Source organism: Nematolebias whitei, chromosome 7, assembly GCF_014905685.2.
Source record: "Nematolebias whitei isolate Nwh7 chromosome 7, NemWhi1, whole genome shotgun sequence".
Classification (NCBI taxonomy): Eukaryota; Metazoa; Chordata; class Actinopteri; order Cyprinodontiformes; family Rivulidae; genus Nematolebias; species Nematolebias whitei.
The window spans coordinates 35,511,571-35,521,352 of record NC_056504.1 but is presented as its reverse complement, the minus strand read 5'-3'; the positions used below and the strand labels follow the sequence as shown (position 1 = coordinate 35,521,352).

Sequence of the window (9,782 nt, the reverse complement as noted above, 5' to 3'; positions counted from 1 at the left end):
CCTTATGTATTAATTATGGCTGTGCTTACTGACCTGGAACTGATTTTATGTGGTTATTGTGAACAAGCTGAATAAAGTTTGACTTATCTGACTGTTTTGTTTTGCTTAATGCGCCTTATGATCCGGTGCGCCCAGTGGTGTAGTCTATGCAATACTCAGGTATACAGAGTATAACCACTAGAAAAGCTTACGAATTTCAGAATACCCATTTAAAAGTGCCCAGTGATACATGACATATCATTAGGCATGTGTTATTGATGTTAAATGGCAGTCAAATACTTCCGTAACAATCTATCGGTATCGCTTGTTTACTACATTCGCTTATTCAGCGAATTATTGTATAATTAATACTTCTGTACTTACTACTTAATACTTGAACATGTTTTGCTTTGATATTGTTTTATAAATTCTATAACATGTTTTTCAGAATTAGAGTCAGAGAGATTTATTTGTCATACACACCACACGTGGTACATGAGGTGGGACGAAACTATGTACGCAGGGTCCCAGTTACATCCAACAAAAACACAAATTGTAAAGAAAAACATTAGTAAGATCCGAGTCATGAACTAAGACTATATTCACTAAACTAAGAATACACAAGACTAAAAATACACCAAGCACTAATAATACAAAAACAATGTGCCAAAACAACAGCAGCACGAACATGAGTCCGTGTGAGCAGATGAGGACCATTGAACACAGCAACACGAAATAATCAGCAGCATGAGATCAGCATCATGGATAGTCAGCAGCACACATCAACAACCAAGAGGCATTACAGTGATTTATTTTATTTTTTTCACAATGATTATCCTGGTTGAGATTCATGAGTCTAACAGCCCCAGGGTAAAAGCTGTTCCTCAGCCTGGTGGTTCTGCACTTAATGCTCCTCAGCCTTCTGCCTGAGGGGAGCCTGGCAAAAAGTGTGTGCTGGGTGTGTGGGGTACTTCATGATGCAGGTACAAATAATACAAAGCCAACTGTTGTATAAAGTTTGTTGTACATTTATTCAAATATAAGCGTCAGAGAAATTTGAAAATGTTCAATACGCTTAAAAATCAAAAACAAATTGACAATTGCAGTGTACTAACCAGTGTACTTTGGTTTTTAAACACAGTATACCTACTACAAAAATGTAGACTACACCAGGGGGTGCGCCTTATATTCAGAAAAATGTGGTGATGTCTTGAACCAGGTGTTACAAATCTAAGCATTTGTTCATCTTGACTGGGTTTTTCTTTTGTTCCTACAGCTTGCTTGTTCTAACCGAGGACACTTTGTAGATTTCATGGCTGATCTGAGCCACTGGAAGCATGCTGATGCTGTTTTCCTCATGACAGAGCATCTGAATATTCATGAGCTTTGGACATTTCTGCAGCCTGTCTAGTTGACTAAATAAATAAATGACACAGCTGATGAATGAACTCGACAAGAAACTCTGGACTTTGAGCGTGTCAACGCTAAACTTTGCCGTTTGCTTCTGCATGAAGCTCCTTGGAGGGAGAGAAAGTGTTCAGAGTGTGTGCGTCTCTGCATGCCCCCGTCCCCAGCCCTCTCCACCCCCCCCTGTACAGGACCGCCAGCCCGTCTAGAGTTATTCCAGGAATGCGTTGAACATGGCTGCCGCGATGAAGGCGCAGAAAACGGGACTCCTGGAACTTCGGCTGAGCGTGGACCGCTGGGTCCGGGTGCTGGCCACGCTTACCGAGGACACGCTCACCGTGAACCCCGGCGAGGGCGCCGAGGAGCCGGCGAAGCCCAGCCCGAGTCCCGCAGGTGCTGTCAACGGAGACCCCCCGAACCTCAGCTCGTCCCCCGTCCCGGAAACCATCAGCAACGTGAAGCGCACGGTGCGGGTCACCAAGCAGGACGTGGGGGGACTCGGGATCAGCATCAAAGGTAAGATGGGACTCGAGCACGAGCCGAAACCAGTCAGCTGCTGGGAAGTCCGGAGAGTTTGGACTCGGGAGTTGGAGAGCAAGAAGTGAAGTGCGCACAAGTTCTGCAACTTTCAATGCGCGCAGTTTGAAAAACGAAAAACGAAAGCACGCAGTCTGTTTAAGTTGTGTACGTTTTGAAGACAACGTGGTTCGAGCTCATTAAGTTGCTTTAAAGTGGGAGTTAGAAACATGACAGCTGGGATTTTCCTCTCACCTCAGCACAGAACCATTTTGGTGGACCTGAACAGCCTGGATGTTTGACAGTCAGGGACTTCAACCACAAACACGAGAAGAAACATGGGGAGTCTTGGTTTGGTCAGTTTAATCCAAGAAAGGGAAATAAACTTTACAACAGCTCTTTGACTTCCAAAGACAGAAACAGAAGTTGTTTTTGTCTCACTGACACATCTGATTTTGTGACAAAGGGCAAAACTTTAATTATCTGCAGTTTTACTATAACTATAAAGATGATTAAAGTCATATTAAAGTGCATGAAGTGGGTAAATATTATATTTTTAATCATTATGCATATTTTTTTTTATATATTTTTAAATTGGGAATAATAAATATCAAAGTTCATGGTTAATAATCCAGAAAAAAATCCAACAAAGTTAAGTCAGGTCCTCTGGACGGTTTCTTTTTGTTCAAACATTTCATCTTTCATCCAAAAGTCTGAGGAGTCACAACAAACTAAGTCTCATAAATAGCGCCTGACATAGTGGGTCAACCAGTTTGATGGTGCTCAGATGGTTTCTGATGGTGAAGAAACGGTGAAACCAGATGGTTTTGGACTTCAGAAACCGTCTTAGCACCATTAAACTTGTTGACCAGTTAGAAGAATTTGCACAATGAAATTAATATAGGATACAATTATTTCTATTTGATTAAATACACACATGCATGTCTGATTGACAATTTTTTTTACAAGTTGCCCAATATCAGCAAATTAGAACCAGTCAGCTAATTAATTTGTCTATCTTTAGTAATACTTCTAACACAACAGTAATCCTTTCATACCAAAAGTATTGTCTGAAGGAATATATAAAAAAAAAAAGTAATTTGACTTGATTAGCAAATCTATGTTTTCTTGAAACTTTGCAAAAAGTTATTTGCTAAAGGGGCAAATTGAAGTTTTTGACACTGTTTGTATATTTTATTTTTTAACGTCTGATTCTGAATTTTTTTTTTAAAGTCTTCAAATTATATTTATATTACTATGAATAGGAATGTGCATACAAATTGTTCATAGTAAATAACTAGATGTTTGATCAGTAAATTTGGTTCAGCATTATGAATAAGTGTTAGATGACTGAAGTACTGTATTTTCTGCCGTACACGTCGCACTGCCTTATAAGTCGCATCAGTCCAAATATGTCTAATAAAGTGGAAAAAAAACATGAATATGTCGCTTCGCCGTATAAGCCGCATCTATTATGCGTAACCGCTGACCCGTCGCGTTTGTTACGCATCACCACTGACAACCCAGAAATGTGGGCCGGTGCTGTGCCAAAAAATGATGGGCTGCCAAACAGCAGCTGTGGGAGTGTGCATGGGAGGACTTTAACAAGAAGTTAACAAGAGTAACACTTAAAAACAATTATTTGTTTGCTTGAAATTATAGCAAAGGTGTGTCTCAGTCAAACTTTTTCTTGATAAATGCACTTTGATGGTCATATCAGTTGCATTTCAAAGCCTGATTCGCGGAAGTAGGAGCACGCAGAGGGACCATTCGTGGTGCATTTCTTCAAAATTTAACAAGATAACCACCTAAAAACAACTATTTGTTTGCTCGACTTTATGGTAAATGTGTGTTTCAGTTGAAATTTTACTTCATAAATGCACTTTGACGGTCAAATCAGCTGCATTTGAAAAGCATTTGCTGCCTCGGTGCTCCGGGAACACGCGGAGGTAGGAACTCAAGAAGGAGGAACGCTGCGCATTTCCTCAAAATTTTACAAAATAAGCACCTCAAACAATAATTTGTTTGCTCGACATTATAGTAAAGGTGTGTCTCAGTTGAACTTTTACTTAATAAATGCACTTTAATGGTAAAACTAGCTGCATTTCGCCGGGGTGGCGCAGCAAAATTAAGCTGATTTGACGGTTGCTCCAGGCATGATCCCGGAGCTGGACAGAGGTGGCTTTGTATGGCAAGCCAATTGTGTCATTAATAGCCACTTTTACCTATTACATGATGCAATGGCATGCCATACTACTCGAGTGCCATCTAGCGGCTGAAAGTGGTAGTGTTCAATATTTTCAATGTCAGAATAAATGAAAATGGTCGTATCTCAGCCAAATATTGGTTTATAAATATGGGGAAAAACATAAATAAGACACGTAAAAGTTGCAGAGCATGTAAATTATGCAAAAACAAAACTTACAGGCCGGAATACATGGTAAGCCAAGTTTCCACAGACAGCTTTCTGGCTAAAAGGTAATGGTCCTGATTAAAGTTGTTTGCAGCTGTGCAAAGGTGACTTACAGCTCGTGTGTGGACCAAAGCTGCTACATTGATGTTGCTCCCTGTCAATAAGAAGAGGCTATGACCCCTCAGTCTTGCAAGCTAGGCTCTTATATTTGTGTTCTGTAGCCCAGCTATGCTGATAAAAGCCTTTTCATCAACGTGTTGCCTCATTCTACATTACCAGACCATTATCTTTGTGGTGCAATCACAACATGAAGGAGAATGGATGGATCTGCACAGAGAAGCAATGTAAATAAGAGCTCAAATGATTGTGCTGTCAAATGGATCGTAGTAAAAAAAATAGCATTGATCCTATGAAGGTGGCTAAGGTAGTTTACAGTGTTTGTTTAACTCTAATTTACAAGTGCACCATAGATTTAAATCAACAATATATTTTGTCTTCTTTGTAATTCACATTCCTTCCATAATGAAGCTTGTGTACTGTTAGAGCAGTTGCATGTTAACTGTATTCTTCTGACACACGATGAAGTTGGGATTCCTTAGCATCAGGCACTTTTGGTTGTGACATGTGGACTAGCCCAACAATGCAGTAAAAGATGTGATAAGATATGTTTTCTTTTATCTTGGCTATATGCAGTATGTGTTGGAACATGCATGTGAGAGTTGGGAGTCCACCCTCCCCCTTCTGGCACATTTGTGATCCCAGGGAAACACTTGACTCCCAGTGCTGAAGCCCAGGATTTTTAAGGATGATCGTAAAATTGCATCGTCACGTTTCAGCGATGTCTAACTGTTGAAGCTTCTCGTTTAGTTCTTCCACTACTGTCAGCTTCTAGAGAACAGAGCAAGATCCTGACGGCATAAATGCGATGTCCGCCTGTTCACAACTGGAAGGTTCTGAAAATTTGGACAGCGTGTTATTAAAACAAAGTCATAACTAGCAGCCTGTCTGTGCTGCCTGTTCTCATGCAAGGAAGGGAGAAAGAGCACAACAACAACAAAAGAGAAGGAATTCACAAACACAAAGAACATGCTATAAACTAGATGAGGCATGGAGGGAGCCAACGAAGTTAAATGAGAAAAGAGGAAATAGGGGGGGGGGGGGGAGAGAGAGAAAATGTGTCAGACTGAAGCAGGGAAATGCAAATGAAAGAAGACAGAAGTTGTTGTGGTCTAGCTGACACCACACTGTGAACAGCTGAGTGGAGCAGTCTGCAGCCGTCAGTTGTCATTGACTAAAGATGAAAGCTATGTGGCTGGGAGTGGAGTACTCCACTAGTGTTAATTTTAGGGAGCCCACCCCGGCTTCCAGAAGAGCATGGAGGCAACCTTTACTTGCATGCCTAAATTTAAGAAGGGAGGCTGGGAAGCTAGACTTTTGGTCTCTAGATAGACCCACTTGTCAATGCAATTATTTATATGCAGGTTTTTGGGGGGTTTGTATTTCTCAACTTAATTTGATAGTCTGAAACTCTGGCCTGAAAGGAAGCAAGTGATAAGAGTTTCTTCAAGGATCAAAGTTCATGCTAAATAATCCAGGTCAAAATATCCAACAAAGTTAAGTCAGGTCCTCTGAACGGTTTCTTTTTTTGTTGAAACATTTCGTCTTTCATCTAAAAGACTTGCATCATGAAGGACCACACTCGCCCAGCACACACACTTTTTGTCCCGCTCCTCTCAGGCAAGAGGTTGAGGAGCATTAAGTGTAGAACCACTAGATTGAGGAACAGCGTCTACCCTGAAGCTGTTAGACTCATGAATCCCTAATCAGGATTATCACTGTGAAAACAAAATCACTGTAATGCCACTTGATTGTTGATATGTGCTGCTGACTATCCATTGCTGCTGATCTCATGCTGCTGATCTCATGCTGCTGATTTATTTCAGACTGCTTTGTTCATTCATACTCATCTGCTCACACAGACTCATATTTGTGCTGCTGTTGTTCGGCGTATTGTTTCTGTACTATTAGTGCTTAGTGTATTCTTAGTTTAGAGTATTTATTAGTTCATATCTTATCACAGATCTTATTACTGTTATTCTTTACAATTAATACTTTTGTTGGATGTAACTGGGACCCACACAATGTCGTTCCACCACATGTACCACATATGATGTGAATGATAATAAAGAAACCTTGACCTTGACTTCATCAGTCTGAGGAGTCACAACAAACTCATTCCCATAAGTAGCACATTCACACAGTGGACCAACCAGTTTGATGGTGATAAGATGGTTTCTGGAGTCCCCCCTCTCCCCCATTGACTCATATGAGGCAGCTGTGGCCAAAGTGGTTCAAAACATCAAAGTTTATGCTTAATAATCCAGGTAAAAAAAATCCAACAAAGTGAAGTCAGGACCTTTGGACGGTTTCTTTTTCTTTGTTGAAACGTTTTTTTTTCTTTCATCAAAAAGACTTCAACTTCAAAATGACTACATTTCTTCAAGGAATTTTTGGCTTTGAATTTCACTGTATTGATGTACATTATGAAGCCGTGTTTCATGACAAATATCTTCTTGTACAGTAAATAACAAATTCACTACCTACTATTAACTCCTTTTTTGATATGGACTTTGATTAGCCTGCCCTCCATTATTTTAAAATTTCCTATTGAACCTTTTGTTAGTTGTTTGTTTCATTGTTCATTAGGACGGCAACAAACCTGGCCAATAAAGTTAGATGAAGTGCTGATTGTGCCAGATTCTTTGGCAGGAGTTTTCTTCCAGCAAATGCACCGTTAGCACAAAATTACCTAATTAGGCACATGTCATTATTGTGTGTGCCAGTACCTCTCATTTACCTGCCATGAGTAGCATGAGTGGCCCCACCTTATCTCCTCCACTGCCACCCACCTGTCAGTGAAGTGACAGGCCACCAGCTGGAGGGTGTTGAAGTATCTGACATGAAAAGTCAGAGTAAGAAATGTAGGAAAGGGAAAAAAAGAACTGTGGTGGAGTGGCAGACATACTAATGGTTATTTTTGCTACAATTTGTCAAAGATGTTTATTCAGCAGTCGTGTCAGTACATGGTATTTCAGTCTGGGAGGAAGACCTGAAAGTAGATGTGACGAGGATGACAAAATGTGAAAGAGTTGTATTTGGGGGAAAGGGGTTGCTCCAGTTGTTCATTGCTTTTAGCTGCTTTTTAATGCACACCACATCCATTTGATGCTGATACTAAATTATTTTGACATGAAAGACACCACCTTGTCACTCTCACACCAGTGATGCTGTCATTCTCTGGCTGACTCAAAGGAGCAAGGCATGTTTTCCTACTTGTTCAGAGGAATACTAATGCATCTGGTTAAGTAGGATGTTTTGTGTGGTGTCACCAAAGATGCACCAAACCTGTCAGATTTATTATATTATATTATTATAAAGAAAAGCTTTGCAGAGAGTGGTGAAGGCTGCACAGAAGACTGTCAGAGTCAGCCTCCCCACCATCACAGACATCTACACCTCTAGATGCAGGAAGAGGGCTACCTGCATAATGAAGGACCTCACTCACCCAGCACACACACTTTTTGCCCCACTCCCCTCAGGAAGGAGGTTGAGGAGCATTAAGTGTAGAACCACTAGACTGAGGAACAGCTTGTACCCTGAGGCTGTTAGACTCATGAATCTCTAACTAGAATAATCACTGTGAAAAACCACATCCTGTTGCTGCTGATCTGTTTCATGTTGCTGCTGATCTGTTTAAATGTTGATGTGTTCATGCGTGCACATCCGCTCACACAGACTCATGTTCATGTTTGTGCTCATGTTCAATGTTTTATGTTATGAGTGCTTAGTGTATATTTAGTTGATGTTTTTCTTAGTTCATATCTTAGATGTTATTACTGTTTTTCTTATACATTTTATTGTTGGATGTAACTGGGACCCTGTGTACATAATTTCACTCCACCACATGTACCACATGAGGTGCGAATGACAATAAAGAATCTCTGACTCTCTGACTCTGACTGATATCTAAATCTCAACTAACCTTTACCACCTCTGGAAATCATGTTAGAATTTCAAGCTTTTTTGGCATTTAGGTTTTAATGTGCAATACATATTCTGTTTGTGTTTCTGTTTGTGTTGAAGTCTTAGTGTCAGTACAATGCTTGTTTTGTTATACTTAGTTGCAGGGGCGATTCTAGAATCTGCTTTTTTTTCAGTCTGGAAGGAAGACCTGGTGCTTTTAGCCCCCAGTGCTGACAATGGCTATCGGCTTGAACAACGTGGTGGCCAGCATCAGAAGCATATTTAATGTGTGTTTGTGTGTGTGCGTGTGTGTGTGTGTGTGTGTGTGTGTGTGGGGGGGGTCCTCCCCGAGAAAAATTTACTTCAAGTAGATGCCGGCATTTACTGCATTCTAGTGTATTTTAACGGGTTGTTAATCATCTACGTTTACCTACATAAGTAACACTTGATTCAATAACTGTTTTGTAGTTAATGGCACAACAACAAATAACCTGACCAACAGTTCCCCTTATGTGAAAATAGAGCACACTCTGCTTCTCTCACGCAAAACCCCCCTCCCCTCAGCTCCTGCAGGTAAGGGGTGTTAGACTTTGGGACAAATTTAGGTTGCCAATTGGTCAGTTGCTGACAAACGTATGATTGACAGGTGGCGTTGAGGGTCTGACTCGTGCAAAAAAAAAACAAAATCGTAGAATTTACTGGCCGATTTAAGAGTATCATAATTTATTCCATATTTATTCCAAATTTATTCAATATTTTGGTGAATCTAAGGTTTAAGAACTGAGTTTCCTTTCAAAATCCTAATGACAGTTTCTTTACTTTTCATGGGTGTTGAGTTAAAATTTAGGGTTGCTTGACCACCCCAAAAAGAGGCTAAAATCACCACTGGTTAGTTGCCCTTCATCTTTTGTCAATTTGAGACTTGCAACTATTTGAAACATTTAAATTTAGCTGTAAATTCTTTAAATACACTAAATGGAGCCACCCTGCCCCATATAAACTCATAATCATAATCAGAGAGCTAAAGCTAATATTAAAACGTCAAACCACATTTGATGATATTTTTGAAGATAGTCGAGCAGCAGTAGTTTTGTAGTTCTGTGACGTTTCCTTGCAGTGAAAGAAGATTATAAAGCACTGTAATTTGCAAAGCATATGATAGTGCAAACTGGGGGCAAAGGTAACCTGAAGGTTAGAGAAGCTGCTTGTGACTGGAAGGTGTTCAAATTTAATCCTTCAACTGACTAAAAGAGCTTTGATTGGGGTGAATGGTTTGGAAAAAATGGGGTCAGATGATTTAAAGTGATGCTCAAAATCCCACAAAAATTCTATTTTTATCATGTAAGTTTTTGAAACTGCTGTAAACCCAACATTGGAAATACAATAAAAATCAAATAATCCATCTATCCATCCATCCATCCATCCATCCATCCATCCATCCATC

General features: G+C 40.1%; 1 protein-coding gene across 1 annotated transcript in view; it reads left to right on the top strand.

Annotated features, from left to right (window-relative positions):
- Positions 1-1,611: 1,611 nt before the first annotated feature.
- snta1 (syntrophin, alpha 1) overlaps positions 1,612-9,782 on the top strand; it is a gene marked incomplete at its 3' end in the record, with an annotated part of 45,376 nt that continues 37,205 nt past the window's right edge. The window contains exon 1 of the mRNA XM_037679822.1: positions 1,612-1,902. Within this exon, the coding sequence (XP_037535750.1) occupies positions 1,620-1,902 (283 nt within the window). The remainder of the gene's footprint in view (positions 1,903-9,782) is intronic.